The sequence below is a fragment of the Panthera onca genome, chromosome E3 (assembly GCF_046562875.1).
Source record: "Panthera onca isolate mPanOnc1 chromosome E3, mPanOnc1 haplotype 2, whole genome shotgun sequence".
Taxonomy (NCBI): domain Eukaryota; kingdom Metazoa; phylum Chordata; class Mammalia; order Carnivora; family Felidae; genus Panthera; species Panthera onca.
This window is the reverse complement of record NC_138354.1, coordinates 24820697-24840122: the sequence shown is the minus strand read 5'-3', so window position 1 is coordinate 24840122 and position 19426 is coordinate 24820697. Positions and strand designations below refer to the sequence as shown.

General features: G+C 35.7%; 1 protein-coding gene across 3 annotated transcripts in view; it reads left to right on the top strand.

The window, feature by feature from the left end:
• LOC132689750 (phospholipid-transporting ATPase ABCA3-like) overlaps positions 1 to 19426 on the top strand; it is a 175298-nt gene that overhangs the window by 110090 nt on the left and 45782 nt on the right. For all 3 annotated transcript variants that reach the window (XM_078440518.2, XM_078440517.2, XM_078440516.2), the window contains exons 17-22: positions 146 to 296; positions 7528 to 7626; positions 8127 to 8295; positions 9263 to 9563; positions 16333 to 16582; positions 16736 to 16940. In XM_078440518.2, coding sequence (XP_078296644.2) covers positions 146 to 296; positions 7528 to 7626; positions 8127 to 8295; positions 9263 to 9563; positions 16333 to 16582; positions 16736 to 16940 — 1175 coding nt within the window. The remainder of the gene's footprint in view (positions 1 to 145; positions 297 to 7527; positions 7627 to 8126; positions 8296 to 9262; positions 9564 to 16332; positions 16583 to 16735; positions 16941 to 19426) is intronic.

Genomic DNA, 19426 nt, shown 5'->3' with positions numbered 1-19426 from the left:
TTACTAGATTTCTTAGACTTGTAATCATATGATTAGAATGCCTTATATTCTACCTCACCCAAACCATGGAAAGCCAAGTGTGGTCTCACAAGAATATTGGAAATACAAAATTGTTTTATTCATTCTTCTAAATGGATTTTCTCAGGTGTGGGATACCACATGGTCATGGTGAAGGAGACTCACTGCAATGTTGAAGAAATCTTAAAATTTATTCAGTATCATATACCAGAAGCCACTTTGGAGAAGAATGTTAATAATGAAATATCTTTTCTTCTACCCAAAGAGTATACACACAGGTATGAGTCCAAAGAATGTAAAATGATTGATGTTTAGATAACCGGATGTTATTATTGCTTTTTCTGGTTTCTTTGAGCATAGCAAATAGAGTTTATTTAACAAACCAAAACTCCAGTCATTGCTATCACTTGCACTGAAAGGAAGGATTCTGCTTTTGGCTATAGATTCCTGGTTTTAATTGGTTATAATGGATGGTATTGGTAGAGTAAAACTTGTCTGGTGAGTGAAGTGAATGGAAATATAAATATAATGAGATAAAATTTAGTGGTGGCTCTTGAAGTCAAGATGACAAGAACTTCGAGTAAATAGGCAGTTTGACTACACTAGCTAAGCAAGTTTTTCATCAAAGGGAATCACAAAGAATAATAACTGTACCTAAGACAACCATCCTAATAAAGGGAAATGGAAACTAAGCGTACTTATCAGAGACTTTCAGAGTATGATATTTTTATCTTCTTGTAATATACAAGTAAGTAGTTGATGTAGTATTTCCTAAAGTAAAGCCAGTTGTCATATTCAAGAAGAATATGAAGGACTTTAATGCCCTCTTTTCTAGTAAATCTGAAAGTTCTTGAGAATCAGCAGCATGGTATAGTGTGATCAGGCACCAGAATGGAACTAAAATTCTAGTCATATTCTGGAATAAGAGAATGAAATACCATGGAGAATTAGAAATAAAATTCTAGATATGTAACCTCAGAGATGCATGGTGGTTGACTCATTCAGTAAAGTTGGGAGCCAGATGAGTGCTTTGGCCCATTGTGACATTTGTGATCCATGTGAAATGCACAGTCTCTCTTGAAGGAGACATAAAGGTAAACCACTTCTTTAAACTTATCACACTATCTGCCTGTCTTTATTCATGTGGACACAAATGGCATTCTCAAAAAATGTCTAAAACTGGAAATGAAAATATTCTGAAGGAGATGGTATTTTCTGTGTATTTGTTTCATATTTATAAAATGTATTCTTATTTATTGTATCATATCTTCATATTCATATTGATAATATCTTCTCCATATTTTATCATACCTTCATATTTGGAAGCAAAGGATGTTTATCACATATTCTTACTAATCATTTGGGCTTCAAGAACAGAAAAAGAAAGAATATCCAGAAGGTGAACAACTAACTATAGATTGCTGGGCAATAAATTCAGATTTAGAATGATGGACTCACTACAGAATAAACTGAAAGCCATGAAATTAGGGAAGAATGTGTTTTTCTAACAGGGAGATGTTTTAGTATGAAATAGGAAAAACAATTTTAAGACAAAAATACCTATGGGTCTATTTTTTCAGAGTATAATATGAAAAAAAAAGAAATGATGGTTACAATTCTTAGTGATCTTTCATTCCAGCTAAGATTTTCATAGCTAATAATAATTGAGCACTAACTGTTTGCAAGATATTGTTCTAATACGGAATTATTCACAAATCTGAATAAACAATAAGGAAGAGAAAAAGAATGTTAACAGCATATACTTGTATTCTGATTCATTGAATGTATCTCGTAAGGAAAGTACTCTTGAAACTTTACAACAGTGTTGTAACTCGCTGTAAAACAGTGCTGAGACTTGTTGGAATGAAGCTTAAGTTCAGAATGTAGCAGTGGAGTGATATGCAGCCTTCCGAAGGCACAGAGACATAAGATGGGTCTCATAATAGTGCTACATATCAGGGAATATTTATAGGCTTAAAGTTCATGAGTTAGAGACTGTCCTGCTCTCACTCTTTTTTTCTGTCTCAAAAATAAATAAACATTTTTTTAAATTTTTTGAAGAGGCTATAAATATAAAGGGAAACCAGCAGGTGATAATAGGGAAAAAAAGAAACAAGTATAATTTTGTGAAACTCCTACAAGTTAAAAGGAGGAAGTGTGTTATTCCTGATATAAGGTTTAATTAAGCAGGACAACATAATAAAGAGAGTAATCAAGTATAGTCATGCAACAAATATTTCATTTACCTCAAAGCAGATTTCCTGATGGGTCTCTGAGGATTGTCGCCAACAAATATGTCTTAGAAAAGTGGAGGAAATAAAAAACAAACTAACTCTGTATTTCTAATTCTGATAATCAAGAAAATGTTGGTTGAAGGAAAAAAGAGTCAGATATTTTACAGAAAATGTACAACATCATGGTAAATTTCATGGTAGGAAAGAAGGAAGGATCTGGTATTTTTAGATACAGGCCAATATTGGAAGATACATAGAAAAGCAAGTTTCCATAACATAACCTCAAGATTGTTTGGAAGCTTCAAAAATGAAATTTTTACCACAGATCCCAAAGATAAAGAAAATAGACTGACAGCTAAAATTCAATAAACAAGAATGATAGAGTTGTTACAGAATATCATGAGGAATTTTATTACCCCAATCTGTTATTCAACGGTAATTTAAAAAGTAGTTCATTTCATGTTAATTTAGGGTGTCTTGAGCAAGTCTGGCTCCTAAGCAGAAAAGTTGGAAAGGTATATGAGGGTTACAAGAATCTATTTTGGTAGAGAAGAAGAAGAGCTATTATTTGAGACAAGGTCCAGCAAGTTAACCAGGAAGAAATAGAAGGGAAATTAAATGTGCACATGAAAGCTCCAGATAATTGTTATGCTTCGGCAAGGCTTCTTTTGAAGTGTTCTGAAACCTTCCTCTAGTCTGGCTTCAACTTGTCTTAAAGGCATAAGATTTTGAGGTTAGGATATGGAAATGAGAAAAAGAAAAGTCTAAAATATCATCAAGAAGGAAAAGAAGCTTCAGTGCTGGGGTCAAGGAAAGAAAAAATTTTAACTCCTGTTTTGATTCAATCTTTTGATCAAAGTAAATGATCTTTCAACTTAAAACATAAGAACAAACAAAAAGGAGGGAGAAATTTTCATTGTGCTTCTCACAGCTGTAAGTAACTTCAAGTCTCCAAGCTAGGATAAAGTGCATATGAGGCACACCACTATGAAGTGACTTCAGAGGAATAAATGTTAGTTCAGATGGAATAACTTTGCAACAAATAAGGGAAGAAAATCAAATGTACTTAATTTTACCATTTTATAAGAGATATGATGTCTCACATTTAGAAAGATTATACCAAATAATAAGATTAAGTTAATAGTAAATCAAGAGAGATTAAATAAAAAAGAAATGGTGATACAATTGGATTCAAACACAAGGCCATTTATCTCCAAACTATGTTCTCCCATCGACACCCGTGGTGTTAGAAAACTGGAGATGTGCCAATCCAATTCTAATTTTAAACTTCAAAAATTGACATTGATGATCCCATGGTTGATTCACAAAGAAAACAATCAAACACAACAAAACATAGAATGAGAACTAAGAAATCACTAAATCATGCAAAAACTCATCTTAGTCTTGGACAGAATTCCCTCCACATGTTTCCTCCACATGATGGATAAACATCAATCTCTTTCATAAAGGTGAAAAGGGAAAGAATGCCTGTAGAAAAGATACTGCATTTTGAAATAAAAGCACCAATCTAAGAAATAATAAGAAATGCCTACTTTGAAAATAATTTCCCAAAATGAAAAACTTTAGAAACTCTCTGCTTTATAGTCTCAATCAAATTAAAGAGAACACTTGAACAATTAAAGAGAACACTTGGAGGAGGGAAAATGGGATAAAATGATATGAAATTCTTGATTGACTAGTAAAAAACTGACCAAATAATTGTGGCAGAAAACAGAACTCCTGAAGGAGAACACTGTGTCAAGAATTCTTCCCAGAACTATGAAGAAAACTGCAAAAAATAGAGACCAACCAGTACATTACCACTACACACCCACAGGAATGGCTAAAACTAAAAAGACAGATTATAGCATATAAACATGGTAAATGGATCTCATTGCTGATAGAAGTATAAAATGGTAAAACTGCTTAATATGTAAACTTAGTAAACATTACTATGTTTACTAAGCTAAATATGTGCTTATCCTACGACTCAGCAATTATTCCTAATATATACCTAAAAAAACACTTGTCCCTGAGAAGAGACGTAGAAGAGTGTTTATATTTGTAGACACTATTCATAATAGCTCCAAAATGGCCGTCAGCAGGAAAATGGAAGAATATAGCAATAAAAAGAAAAAAACTATTAGTATATACAATATGAATGAATCTCGCAGACATGGAAACATTAGGAAAAAATATATAGGCTGTAGGATTCCATTTATATGAAGTTCAAGAAAAGAAAAAAATCTTTAGTTATGGAATTCTAGAATTAAAATCACCTCTATAAGAGGAGTGCCTGGCTGGCTCAGTCAGTGGACCATATGACTCTTGATCTTAGGGTTGTAAGTTTGAACCCTACATTGGGTGTAGAGATGACTTAAAAATAAAATCTTTTTTTAATATTTATTTAGAGAAGGAGAGAGAGAAAGCAGGCACAAGCCGGGTAGGAGCAGAGAGAGGGGAGGGAATCCCAAGCAGGCAAAGCCCGATACAGGGCTCAACCCCACAACCCTAGGATGATGACCTGAGCCACTATCAAGAATCAGGTGCTTAACCAATGGAGCCACTCAAGTGCCCCCAAAATAAGATCTTTTTTAAGAAAAAATAATAAAATTACCATAAAATGCCTAGGTGTGTGTGTGTGTGCGCGCGTGGGGGGGTGGGGGGGGGGGTTGTGTGCATACATAGACACAGGGAAGGAAGTTATTGATTAAGAAAGGGCCTTGGGAAATCCCCCTGTGGGGTTCTGGAAATGTTCTCTATCTTATCTGGGTGGTTATCCAGGTATGTACATATGTGAAAATTAGTTCATAAGTAGTATACTTTGTTATACCTCAGTAAAAAAATATCTTTATTTAAAAACATATGTAATGAAAAAAACTTCATAATGGGTAGAATACATCAAATGTCAACAGTAATATACTCTAGATGGTCACATTTTTTCTGTTTTTATATTTTTCTGTATCCTCCTCTTAAGTAGACTATATATTATCTTTATAATTTTATCTATATACTTATTAAATATATATTTATGTGTATTATAGATAACATGTATTATATATTGTATATAATAAATAACAAGACATATGAGAAAAACAGCTATACTCAAGATGGTCACTTTTGTTTCTTTTTTATATTTTGTGTATTCATCTCAAGTATAATATATAGAATGTATATAATTACATTTTTTAAATATATACTATTTTATATATTATACATAATAAAATTTATATAATGAGAAAAATATATGTTCTTCACATTATGATTGGCTCATACAATAATTTTTTTTACCTATTATCTTTTTTCTTTACTGATTATCACTAAGGAGCCTAAAGTTTGCTCAGCTACAGAATCAAAAAGCTTATTTAGTTCTGAACTGTATGAAATAGAAAGTGAATGTCTCCCATAATCACTGGGAAAATTTCTGTGTATATTTCTCAGGATCATTACATGCATATACTGACATGAATACATTATATTGTACATTGCATACATATACGGACATAGATACAATAATAATAATTAGTTTTACAGAAATGAAATCCTATCGTAATACTGTTCTGAATCTTGTTTTGTTTACCTGAATCTTTGGTCAGCTGTTTATGGTAGGACTTTTAGGATTTCCTATTTTTAAGATAACTGAGGAAAAATCTACATTTTACTTAGATGTTATTGTATCATATCATACCATAATTTATTCGTTAAACTGTTAATGGGTATTTGTCACCAGTTAGTCCTATATTTATGCATTTAAAGCATTATACAAGTTTAATTTTGTGATGTATTGTATAAAGTCAAAGCAAACAAAAACAAATAAATATGCCAAATTATAGTGTATTAACAGTCGGTGTCTTTGGGGCCTGGTATTGTGATGATGTTTATATTTTTATAATTCATCTCTAAATATTTTATGATGCATACATATTAATTTCTTAACTAAAATTAAAGAAAAAAAAAGAAAATGTGTGAATCCTAGCTGAAAAGTCAAGCACTAGGAATGAAGAAGCACCCAGAAGAAATGGACTTAAAACATGTGAAGGCTGTCATATAGGTAGATTATACATGTTCTATATAACTAAGGGTGTAAGTTTAGAACCAATGTGCAAAACTAGATGTATTGAATGGAAAACAATTTAAGTTTAAATATGGAGGAAATTTTTATCTTCCAAAAGAGTGAATTTTGAGTTCCTCCAACACTGAGAGGGGCAAACACTTCACTTGCTCCTCATTGGGAATATATCCCATGGTTTTGAGACCTGGAGGGTTTTGGAAAAGATCATCTTTTAAACATGAAGTACTGTAAAATCTTCCCAGGAAAACTATTCTTTAAAACTCTTGATGTCTCTGGGGCACCTGGGTGGCTCAGTTGGTTAAGCTTCTGACTTTGGCCTAGGTTATGATCTTGAGGTTTGTGAGTTCGAGCCCCATGTTGGGCTCTGCGCTGACAGCTCAGAGCCTAGAGCCGGCTTCAGATTCTATGTCTCCCTCTCTCTCTGCCCCTGCCTTTCTCTCTCCCTCTCTCTCAAAAATAAAAATAAACATTTAAAAAAAAATTTTTTAAACCCACTCTTGATGTCTCTACATTGCATCTGGCTCAATTTCCATGGCTTTTCTTAATTACTGAAACTGTATGTTCTTCTCTACATATAATTTTTACTATACCTACTCCATTTCCTATTTTTGAGTGACTTTTTCCCTGCTAATTGGAATATGTTTTTTTGTTGTTGTTTTTTTTTAAGTTTATTTCCAGTGAGAGGGTGCATGAGTGAGGAAAGGGCAGAGAGAGAGGGAGAGGGAGAATCCCAAGCAGGCTCCGTGCTGTCAGTGTGGAGCCTGGTGCCAGGCTCAATCCCACAACCCTGGAATTATGACCTCAGCCAAAACCAAGAGTCAGACATCAACTGACTGAACTACCCAGGCGCCGCCCTTTTTTTAAACTTACTGAATAAGAACCATGGCCTGGATATGTGCGTGATAAATTAACTCATGTGCCCTAGAGTCATTAGCATATATAGTCTTTTTGTAGTTTTAGAAGACAAGAATTATGTGTTTTCAAGAATTAAGTAGAATGGGAAACAATTTGCTGCAGCAGTTTGTGGGTTCTATTATAAGTATTGAAGTGAAGAATGAGCTACATTTTCCCCACTGCTGGGGGGAAATCAGTTCAAAATAAAAATATATAAGTAGGAAAATCTTCTGATTTGGTGCTAACATTTACTCCTCCCCTTCCCCATTTCCCTTCCCTTTCTTACTTTTATTCTAATTCTTATTCTAGCTTTGAAGCTCTGTTTACTGATCTGGAAAAGAGACGGTATGAGTTAGGCATTGCTAGCTTTGGTGCCTCTGTTACTACCATGGAAGAAGTATTTTTTAGGTGAGCAAGGATACATAGGGAAAATAAAAACCGTGGCCAGGGGGTGGGGGGAGGACCACATCTTGGTCCCTTCTGTAAACTCACCAGGCTCAGAGTCACACATTAGAAATTTAAGAGGTGCGAGGAGGAGGGAACTGACATGATTTTTTTCTACAGCAACACTGAAAAAATACTGCCATCATTTCAAAATAGGAGCAGATATTTTGATATACTCAAAATATGACTAAGATGTTAATCTTTAACTTGAATCAGTTCAACCTAATGAAGCATTCAATACCTTGCACTAGTTTTCCTAGATTTACTATGTCTCGCAGCAGTCCTGTGACTGGCGTTTGGGAACCACTACTCTACCAGAGTTACCCTGTTGCCTCCATATAATGCCCCCTGCCAAGTCAATAAGCAAACCAAGGAGGCTTCTGAGTTCAATGTTGTGACTCACATTCTTCAAATAAGACATGGGATAGAATTGAAATTAAATGCTGTGTTCTATTTTTATGCAGAGTCAATAATATGGAAGATTCACAAGTAGATATCCCAGCTACCCAAACTCCACCTCCCTCTGTGATGAGTGAAGTCTCAGTTAAGAACCAGAATAGGGATATGTCAAGCAATGAGAGAGCACAGTGTTCCACCATGAACGAAAGTCCTGCTATTATGTTTAATACTGGGGTAAGCACCTTTGCTAAGAAACCTTATGTATATTTATTTGATTGGCGCACAAGAGGTACATCTTCTTTTACTACTTGAACAAAGATGGTGTGGCATTCTTAGCCACTGCACCCCACCAGTTAGGGAGCAGTCTGTACCACAAACTAATTAATTTTCCAGTGCAGAAGTGATGAGGTCTAGATAAAGGTCACTCTCACCATTGCTATTCCTTAGTTCTTTTTTCTGTCTTAGAATTCTTTTCTTTTCTCTCAAATTACTAACCCAGAAATTTGGTAGTTCACTGAAGCTAAAGAGAACCGGAAAGAGCATGGTTTTTAGTAATCAAGCATGCCCAGTGTTTTAAGTTTTTGCTGTGGGTATTCATACTGCATAAGGGATCTTTCCTTAATCAGTGCGATCCTCAGCATGGGAAGTGAGTTGCCCACCATTTCTTTGCTTCTTCTTCTAATTATCTCTTCCTCCTATAAGGAACCTGTTTGTTTGTTTGTTTGTATTTTGACTGTCAGGAGTCTGGGGAAAATCATCCTGTTGAGATTTTAAGTGTGTTATATGAAAATCCAGACCTTAAACACCATATTTAATACCTTACAACAGTATTGCAGAAAGGGATAATAGATATTTGAGGCAAGTTGCCCACTTGGTCTCTCTTGCAATCACATCACTCTGTCTTTGTAGCAAAAAAGCAACAATAGACAATACAGAAATGATTGGGTATAGCTGTGTTCTAGGAAAATTTGGTTTACAAAAATAGGTCATAGTTTGTTGACCCCTGCCTTATAAAGAAAAGACTGATCAAACTCTCATGTAGTATCACACTATGCTTAGATTCTAAGTATTTATGTAGGTAAATTTTATGTGTCTTCTATAAAATTCCAGAGTGTTCATTCATCTTAATGAATGTCATCATGAATGATCTGTTTGGGTCCATGAATATTGTAACACGGTGTTTTTTTTCCTCCTTCTTTAGTATTCCCTCTACCACCAGCAGTTCTGTGCCATGTTCATAAAGAGGGTGCTGTTCAGTTGGAGGAATTGGAAATTGATTTTGCTACAGATGCTGGCACTTCTAGGTTCCTTTACTTTTCTCTCAAAGGCTGAAAATTTTTCACATAATAATGATGAAAAGGCCAGACAAATGGATTTGAATCAATATGGTCAAACAATAGTGCCTTTATCTATTTCTGGGAATTCTAATTTGACCCTGATTTTCCTAAAACATCTTAGGAGTATGCTAGAGTCTGACAAACACACACTTAAGGAAGTGCAAGGTAAGACTCTTTAAGTAAAAAAAGACTGCTCTTAGATGAAGATCTGGTTGTATGATTCGCAAAGAAGGTCTTAATGGTATATTTGGCTACAGTGTAACTAAAGACTTAATGGGCTAGTTCCTCTGAATACATTTGTTTTTAAGATACTAGCAATAATAGTTTACATTTACTGAGCCCTTGGTTTTGACAAGAACTCAGCTAAGCACTTTACCTGCATGTTATTTAATCTGAGCAATCACCCTGATTTATTTTTTTAATGTTTTTTTAAAGTTTACTTATTTTTGAAAGACAGACAAAGTGCGACTGTGGGAGAGCCAGAGAGGGAGGGAGACAATGAATCCAAAGCAGGCTCCAGGCTCTAGGCTCTGAGCTGTCATCACAGAGTCCAAAGCAGGACTCGAGCCCATGAACTGTGAGATCATGACCTGAGCTCAAGTCAGATGCTTAACCAGCTGAGACACCCAGGCACCCTATAGTAGATATTTTTATTCATAACATCAGTTAAATTAAGGGTACTGGCATTTAAGGAAGTCCAGTAATTTGCCCCATATCAGGCATGTAATAAATAGAGACTTTAATCTGTTCTGCTGACATCTGCAAACTTAACCACTCACTGCACTGCATTACCTCTCTGACCATAAAGTCTGTTTGTTCTCTTAAGTCATCATTTCCTCCCAGAGACTGCACTTTTTTTTTTAAACTGTGATCTGATGAACAGTGTTCTTGAGTTAGCAAATAGCCTGAAGTTTTGGCAAGCTTGTATGGTTCTTTTTTTTCTGTCATTGAGGTTCTGTTGTAAAACTGCATTTCAGAAATGTTAATTGTTCTTTATAAACATCATACTGATACTGATTCTACAACCTACAAGTAATAGGTTGGCTGACTACGAATAATCATCCCTATTCTTCCTCCACTACAAATAGTAGGTAAGCCTTTGTTAACCAAGGTCATACAATAAGGACAGAGGATAAAGAATAAAATCATTATTTTTAAAAAATTATGACATACTGCTTACATTAAAAAAGTAAAATGATTAAATATGCTTTATTATATTGATAATAAGACTGAAAAATACAATAGAATAATACAGTAGCCCCACTGATAAGCATTCTCAATTTAGTGTTATTATTTTAAAGTTCATTAGCTAGAAATTATCAAGTCATAGAGAGATAATGTTTAGGCTTAGCCAGTCCTACTTTGTTTTTTAAGAACCTTACATGTACTTTTCTATCTTGTACTCTCATTAGCTTAGACACAGAACCTTTTATAAGTGAACTCTACTAATTTTACATGGTTTCTCTCTATTCCAAACTGCATGCCTTTTTTAACTGAAAATTTTAGGGTAAAAATAGAGCGAGAACTTGCTCTCTCTTTTCCCCAAACTATAAGAAAATGTTTACTAACAAGGAAATTGCTTCTAGATAATTTCTCCTCTCTAACTTTCTATTCAAATAGTATACACATGAACACTGGGGAAATCACTGCTAACTTTTTAAGCAGAACCACAAAATAAGTGAGTATGTGCTTTAGAAAGGATATGAGCTTATAATAACTGAAAAATGCCATCTGCCCTCCCAAACAACAGTTTACATTTCCTCTTCTTCCACAATTTAGATGAATGCCTCTTTTATGGAATTTATCTCACTGAATTACAATAGCGCATTTTTCATGTGCCTCTGAAACTAATTGTGGAGAGGCCAGAACTTCTTTTATATCTCTAGAACCTAACCCAATTCCTGGCACATAATGAGCATATAATTAAATATAATCTTATCAAACTGAAATGTGAGGGAATGATTCGAAAAGGGAGGGATCCAATGTCAATGAAGTCAGCTAGGATATAATTGTGATAATCCAGGCAAGAGAGGTTAAGGCTGTGAAAGAAGGAAAGAAAGAAAGATAGGTTTGAAAGATCTCTGAAGAGGACTAAAGTAGATTTTGTTTTCCCTTTAGAAGTGGAGGAGAATAAGAACCATTAGCATTGAATTTGATACTTTAACTTTTTGTTTTGAGATAATTGTCATTTTAGTGTTGTGTAAAATAATACTGAGAGATTCTGTGTACCAAGGGTAACATCTTGCGAAACTATAATACAATATCCCCACCAGGATATTGACATTGATACAGAACATTCCATCACCACAAGGATCATTCCTGCTGCTCTCTTCATTCCCTATCTACCCTGGCAATCACTAATCTGTTCTCCACTTGTATAGCTTAATCATTTCAAGACATAAAAATGGAATCATATAATATGTAAACTTCTGGGATTGGCATTTCACTCAGCATAATTCTCTGGTGTGGTGTCTCTCCATAGTTCATTCCATCATATGCTATGAGCTGTTCCATCATGGGGATGTACCACAGTTTGTTTAACCGTTCACCCATTGAAGGACACCTCGTTCCCCGCCCCCCCCCCCCCAGTTTTTGTCTTTTATGAATAAAGCTGTTATGAAACTTTGTGTACATATTTTTGTGTGAACCTACATCTTCAGTTCTATGGGATAAATGCCTAGGATTTTAATTTTAATTGTTGACACATGATGGTTGCATGTTTGTTTTTTGAAGAAACTACAAAACTGTTTTTCAGGATGGCTGTATCTTTTTACATTCCCACCAAAAATGAATGAGTGATCCAGTTCCTCTCATCTTCCCCAGCATTTGTGTTGTCACTATTTTTATGTTTATTTTAGCCATTCTGATAGATGTGTTGTGGTATTTCATTATGTTTTTTTATTTCAGGTTAGTTAGCATATAGTGTAGTATTGGTTTCAGGAGTAGAATTTAGTAATTCATCACTTACATACAATACCCTGTGCTCATCACAAGTGCCCTCCCTGATTCCCATCACCCATTTACCCCTTCCTCCACCCACCTCTCCTCCAGCAAGCCTCTATTTGTTCTCTGTATTTAAGACCATTTGAAACAACATGGATGGAACTAGAATGTATTATGCTAAGTGAAATACAAGTCGATCAGAGAAAGACAGATATCGTATTTCACTCATATGTGGAAATTAAGAAACAAAACAGATGAACATAGGGGAAGGGAAAGAAAAATGAGATAAAAACAGAGAGGGAGGCAAAACTTAAGATTCTCATTGTTGTTTTAATTTGCCTTTGACATCCTTTCTTATGCTTATTGACATCTGTGTATCATGTTCAGTGAAATGTGTGTTCAAGTGTTTTGCTCATTTTCTAAGTGGATAGTGTTTTGTTTTGTTTTTTACTGTTGTTTTGAGAGTTCGTTATATATTCTCTCTCATACTGTTTATTATCTTTTCATTATCTTAATGGGTTCTGCAGGATAAAAGTTTTTAATTTGGATGAAGTCCCACATATTCATTTTCTTATGGATTGTGTATTTGGTGTCACATCTAAAACTCATTGCCTATTGAGGAGGGCACTTGTTGGGATGAGTACTGGGTATTGTATGTAAGCGATGAACCACAGGAATCTACCCCAAAAACCAAGAGCACACTTTACACACTGTATGTTAGCCAATTTGGCCACAAATTATGTTTAAAAAATAATTTAAAAACTCATTGCCTAGCCCTAGATCCTGAAAATTTTATCTTAAATGTTTATAGTTTTCTGAAATTTTTAGTTTTACACTTTACATCTAAAGTCATGATTCGTTTGGCATTGACCTTAATACATGTGAGATGTGGGTCAAGGATAAATTTTGTACTTGTAGATGTCCAAGTGCTCCAATAACATTTGTTAAACTATGATATCCATTTAATTTTTCACACATTTATCAAAAATCATTTGGGTGCATGTGAGCCTATTTTGGGGCTCCCTTTTCTATTCCATTAACCTGTGTATTTCTTCCTTCATCACTATACGTTTGATATGTGGTAGGCTGATTCCTCCCACTTTTTTCTCATTATCTAAAGTTTCTTAGTTCCTTTGTTTCCATTTAAATATTTTTAAAATTTTTTTAATGTTTGTTCATTTTGAGAGAGAGAGAAACAAAATGCAAGCAGGGGAGGGGCAGAGAGAGAGGAGGACACAGAATCTAAAGCAGGGTCCAGGCTCTGAGCTGTCAGCACAGAGCCCAATGCAGGGCTCTAACTCATGAACCATGAGATCATGACCTGAGCTGAAGACAGACACTTAGCTGACTTCAGAGCCACCTTGATGCCCCTCCATTTAAATGTTAGAATAAGCTTGTCTATAAATACAAAAATAAAATTTTGGAATTTTGACAAGATTTAATTAAATCTGTGTCTCAACTTGGGGAGAAGTGACATCTTTACTGTGTTGGATAGTCCATCCATGAACATAACTGATTTATTTAGAATTCCATGAAGAACTTTTTTCTTTCATCAGTGTTGCATACTTTTCATCATACATGTCCTGTATGTATTTTGTTGAATTTACACCTAAACATTTCATTTCTTTAACAAATATAAATGGTATTGTATTTTTAATTTTGGTGTCTATATGTTTATTCTAGTGTATAGAAAACAATTGATTTTTGTATGTTATTTTGTATCTTGCAAACTTGATGAATTCATGCATTAGTTTCAAATTTTTGTGTGTGAATTCCTTTGGATTTTCTATATAGACAATCATGTCACCTGCAAATGAAAGCAGTTTTATTTCTTCTTTTATGATCTGCATATCTTTTATTCACTATTTATGCTTTACTGCCCTGGGTAGAACCTCTAGCACAGTGTTGGATCAGAGTGGTGAGAGTGGGCATTCTTTCCTTTGTTCCTGGTTTTAGGGGGATAGTAGGCAGTCTTTCATCAAAAGTATAATTTTAGCTATAGAGATTTTCTAGATGTTCTATATAAAAGTGACGAACTTCAGCTCTATAACTTTCTTTTTCAGAGTATTTTCATGACTGATTACTGAGTTTTGTCAGATGTTTTTTCTGCATAGATCAATATGATTATTAATGATTTTTCTTCAGCCTAAAATATGGTGGATAACATTGACTGAGTTTTAAATGTTGAACCAGCGTTGGATCCCTGGAATAGACCCTACGTGATCAGAGTTGCAATTATTTTCATGCTAAATTTTATTGCTAATATTTTGTTAAGGGGTGTTTCATTACATTTGTGAAGAATATTTGTAATTTTCCTTTTTTTTTTTTTTTAGTACCGTCTTTCTTCTATTAGAGCAATACTAACTTGATAAAAAGAATTCAAAAATACTCCCTTCTCCTATATTTTCTGAAAGACATTGTGTATAATTAGTGTTGATTCGTCCTTAAACATTTGGTAGAAATTTCCAGTGAAAACATCTAGGCCTAGAGATTTCTTTTGGGAGGAATTTTTAATTTATGAGTTAAATTTCCTTAATAATTACAATTATTCGAATGACCTGTATCACATTGGGAGAATTGTTGTAGTTTATCCATTTAGAGGAAGTATTCTGTTTCATCTAAATTGTCAAATTTTTTGTGTAAAGTTGTTCACAGTATTCCTTTATTACCCTTTTGACATCTGTAGGATCTGTATTGATTTCCCCTGTGTCATTTCTAATATTGGTAATTTATGTCTTGTCTTTTGTTTCCCATTCTCTTTCTCACTGTGCTTTTAGCTGGGTATTTTCTAATCAACCTGTCTTCCAGTTTCCTGTCAACTCTTTATTTGTATCCAACCTGCTATGAGTTATATGTTGAATTTTTTTTAACTTTTTAATGTTTATTTATTTTTGAGAGGCGGGGAAGGGGCAGATAGAGATGGAGACACAGAGTCTGAAGCAGACCCCAGGCTCTGGGCTGTTAGCACAGAGCTTGACGCAGGGCTCAAACCACAAGATCAAGACCTGAGCCAAAGTTAGACACTTAACCAACTAAGCCACCCAGGTGCCCCTATATATGTTGAATTCTTAATTTTAATTGATGTGTTTTTTCAATTCTAACATCAATATTTGATTCTTTCTGTGGACTCCAGTTCTCTGATAAATTTTCTGTCTCTAATACTTAGTTTATATGTGGATCTAGTTCTATTATCTGTGCTTTTTCTTGGTTCTGTTTTTTTTATTATACTTAGTAATTTTTTAATTGAATGCCAAATATTGTACATGAAAATGATATGAATCTACTTGAGATTGTCTTCTCCAGAGGAGATTTACTTTAGCTTCTGAAAGATAGTGAGGTTAAGGGAAGCTCTAAATCTAATCAGTGATTTAAGTAATTTGAGACTGGGTGGAAATTTTTATAAGAACTGATCTAATGTTACTCACTCTTACTTTTATGGAATAGCCCTCAGGAGCCGCACTGAAAGCTTGAAGATTTACCAATGCATTCTGTCATTTATAAATCTAAAATGCCTTAAAGGAAAAAGGGGTATGGAATTTTTGGCTCGCTTCAATGCATTTATATTCCTTCTAGGGGCTTAGTCCCCAAATGTTGATTGTATTTTTAGATATCTACACCTTCAAACAGGTGACTTTTTATTTTTTTAATCCACACTTTTATTTTCACAGAGGAAGGGGTTTTTTGCCTTAAACAATACAATCTATAAGTGGAAATACTTATGGATCTCTTTGAGATAGATAAGGAAGTCTATACCATGTGCCTGTGTTTTCTCAGTGAAGTAGGAATCTAGGTTATAGGCTATGAAGTGAGAGAGCTTGGAATTTAATGATGGAATAGAGTGCTTGAGGAGAATGGCAAATGTTTGAAATAATTATTATGAGAAAATTTAAAGGGATGAGAACCAAGTAAAATTGTTTGTTCCTTTCCCCAACATATGTTGTAGATGACCTCTTTTGTGGATAAACTGATCAACTTCGTTTCCTCATCCTAGGTGACCTACTGAAATACTTAATGGAAAATGAAGATTGTATTCACTTATGCATTGTTGCATTTTCCATTGAGGTGAAGACAAATAAAATAATACTTACTGGTCTTTTCAACAATCAAGCATATCATTCACCATCTCTGACCCTGTCGATATTAGACAACATTCTTCTCATGACCATTGCTGGCTCTAATGCTTCTTTAATAGTCTCCAATAAGCCTCAGCCATACCTTAGGCATAAAAAACAAAGTGCAACGTATGTTATCCTTTTTATTAAAATTTTATATTTTAAATGCATCTCTCCTATGCTATATGATTACATTTAGATAATTAAAAATACCTATTGCTAGAAATTTGTTTCTGCTGTATTGATTTTCTGCTATATCTACTTTTGTTCCTTATTCTGTAGATTGTCAAATGGACTCCACGTGGCCTTAAATATACATTTTGGCATGGCTCTTTTGATCAGTGGCTTTTGTCTCCTGACAGTGACCGAACAAATCACTAAGGCAAAGCACATCCAATTTTTGAGTGGGGTTTATGTCCCTGTGTACTGGCTTTCTGCTCTACTGTGGGATTTCATCATCTTCTTTATTACCTGCTGCTTACTACTAGTAAGTATTAGGTACAGTTTCTTGAGGGCTCATTTTCCTTCTGTACCCCATGGAAAATTCCTATTCTCTAATTATGTAACTTAACTGTATTTGTAGATAGGACCTTCAAAGAGGTGATTAAGTTAAAATGAAGCAGTTAGGGTAGGTCCTAATCCAATCTGACTAGTATCCTTCATAAGAAGAGGATATTTGAACATACAAAGAGATACAAGGAGTGTGCATGCACATAGTAAAGACCATTGAGGACACAGCCAATAAGTGGCCACTTGCAAGCCAAGGAGAAAAATCTTAGAAAAACCAACCCTAAGATGGCGGCAGAGTAGGATGATGCTAGGCTCATCTCCTTCCACGAACACAACTAGATAACTATCAAATCATTCTAAATACTCCAGAAGTCAACTTAAAGACTGACAAAGCTAACTCCACAACTAAAGGGAGAAAAGAAGCCACATCATAGAAGGTAGGAAGTGTGGAGATGGTTTAGGGGAGAAAAAGATAACAGGTGCTGTGGATGGGAGAGAGCCATGGTAATGGAGAAGGTGAGAGAGAGTAGAGCACACAGGGGAATGCACAGGAAATCATTTCCCCAAGGTCATTGGCTGGGAAAATGAGAGGGGATGATTTTTGTGAGTTCTTGCAACCACCAGGGCTTAAATCCTGGAGTTTTAAAGGTCAGGGGGCTTGGTTGGGCTAGATCCCTGAAGTCATTATCCTGCTTCTGGAGAGAAGGGCAGCAAACAACCTAGGGGCAGATGATGTGGAAAAAGCAATCTGAAGAATGCCTGGGGCACACAGGGGTGCGATTATTTGCTCTTCTTGGAGGGCATCCCTGAGAGGCAGCATTCATGGAGATGCCTCTCCAGGGACAAAGGAGTTGGCTGGCCCCATTTCCTTCCACTACCCCTTAGCTTAAATACAGAGCCACCTGGAAGAAGTGCAGTGCTGGCAAAGGCTGACTAACTTGCTGATACCAAACCCCACACCCCTGTGCTCTGGCAGGACTTCTCTTCTCAGTCAAGCTTGTGTCAGTACAGCATAGAGGTCCTTCCCCTTGAAGACAAGACAAGCCCCTGCCCACACCGTGTCTCTAAAGCCTGGAATTTTAAAGGTCAGCAGGCTGGCTGGGATAGAGCTCAGAGGACACTGTGCTGCTCCCTGGAAAGAAGGCAGGAACAGTTCAGAGGCAGGCAGCATGGAAACAGCGATCTGAAAAACACCTGGGACACACAGTGGGGAGCTTATTCGCTCTTCCAGTAGTGCTTTTTTGAGGGGCAACATTCACAGAAACCTGTCTCTGGGGACAAAGGAGCTGGCTGGTGCCATTTCATTCACCTGCTCCTCATCATAAACACACAGCCACCGGAGGGAAGCAGCACAGCACTGACACAGGATTCCTAACCTGCTTACAACAAGTCCCATGTCCCTGTGCTTTGGCGGGACGGCCCATCTCAGTCAAGCATGACTCAGTCCCAGTGCAGTGGTCCCCTTCCCCAGAAGACCAGCAGAAACCCCTCATCACACCATGTCTCCCAACCAGAGAGTTCTGCAGGTCTTCTAGAAGTAGTATGGTCTCATTTAATAAGCAGACTAGAGCACACCTAGTTAAAACTCAACACATTCTGGCCAAGGACTAAACACTGCCCACTGAAGGCAAGGAGAGCCTCTGCAGACAACTGGTCTGAAGGATAGAGCAGCCAGAACACAATGCAGAGTGTATGCGACATGCACCAGAGACAGTAAGGCACCAGACTCTGGACACTATATGACCTCTCCTTCCTAGAGCCACTTACTCTCAGGAACAGAAAACATTACAGGCTTTTCTAACACAGAGAAGGCAGGGGAGACTTGGACAAAAATGCCAAGATGGAAGAATTCATCCCAAATGAAAGAACGAGATAAGGCCACAGCCAGAGATCTGAGTGAAACAGATACAAGTAACATGCCTGATGGAGAATTCAAAGCAACAATTATAAGGATACTTGGTGGGCTTGTGAAAATAATGGAAGACATCAGAGAGACCCTTACCACAGAGATAAAAAAGTTAAAAAAGAATATGTCAGAAATAAAGAATGCAATAACTGAGATTGGAAACAAGCTTGATGCAGTGAACAGTGGAGTGGAAGAGGCAGAGGAATGAATAAGTGATATAGAAGACAAAATAATGGAAAATAATGAAACTGAACAAAAGAGAGAAGAATCATGGAACACAAGAATAGACTTAGGGAACTCAGTGACTCCATCAAACGTTATAACATTTGTATTATAGGAGTCCCAGAAGAAGAAGAGAGAAAAGGGTACGGAAAATTTGGGGAAATAATAGCTAATAATTTCCCTAATCTGAGGAAAGAAACATCGAAATCCAGGAGGCACAGAGAATTCCCAACAAAAGCAGACCAACACCAAGATATATTATAATAAAATTTGCAAAATAAAGTGCTAAAGAAAAAATCTTAAATGCAGCAAGACAAAAGAAGTCCTTAACTTAC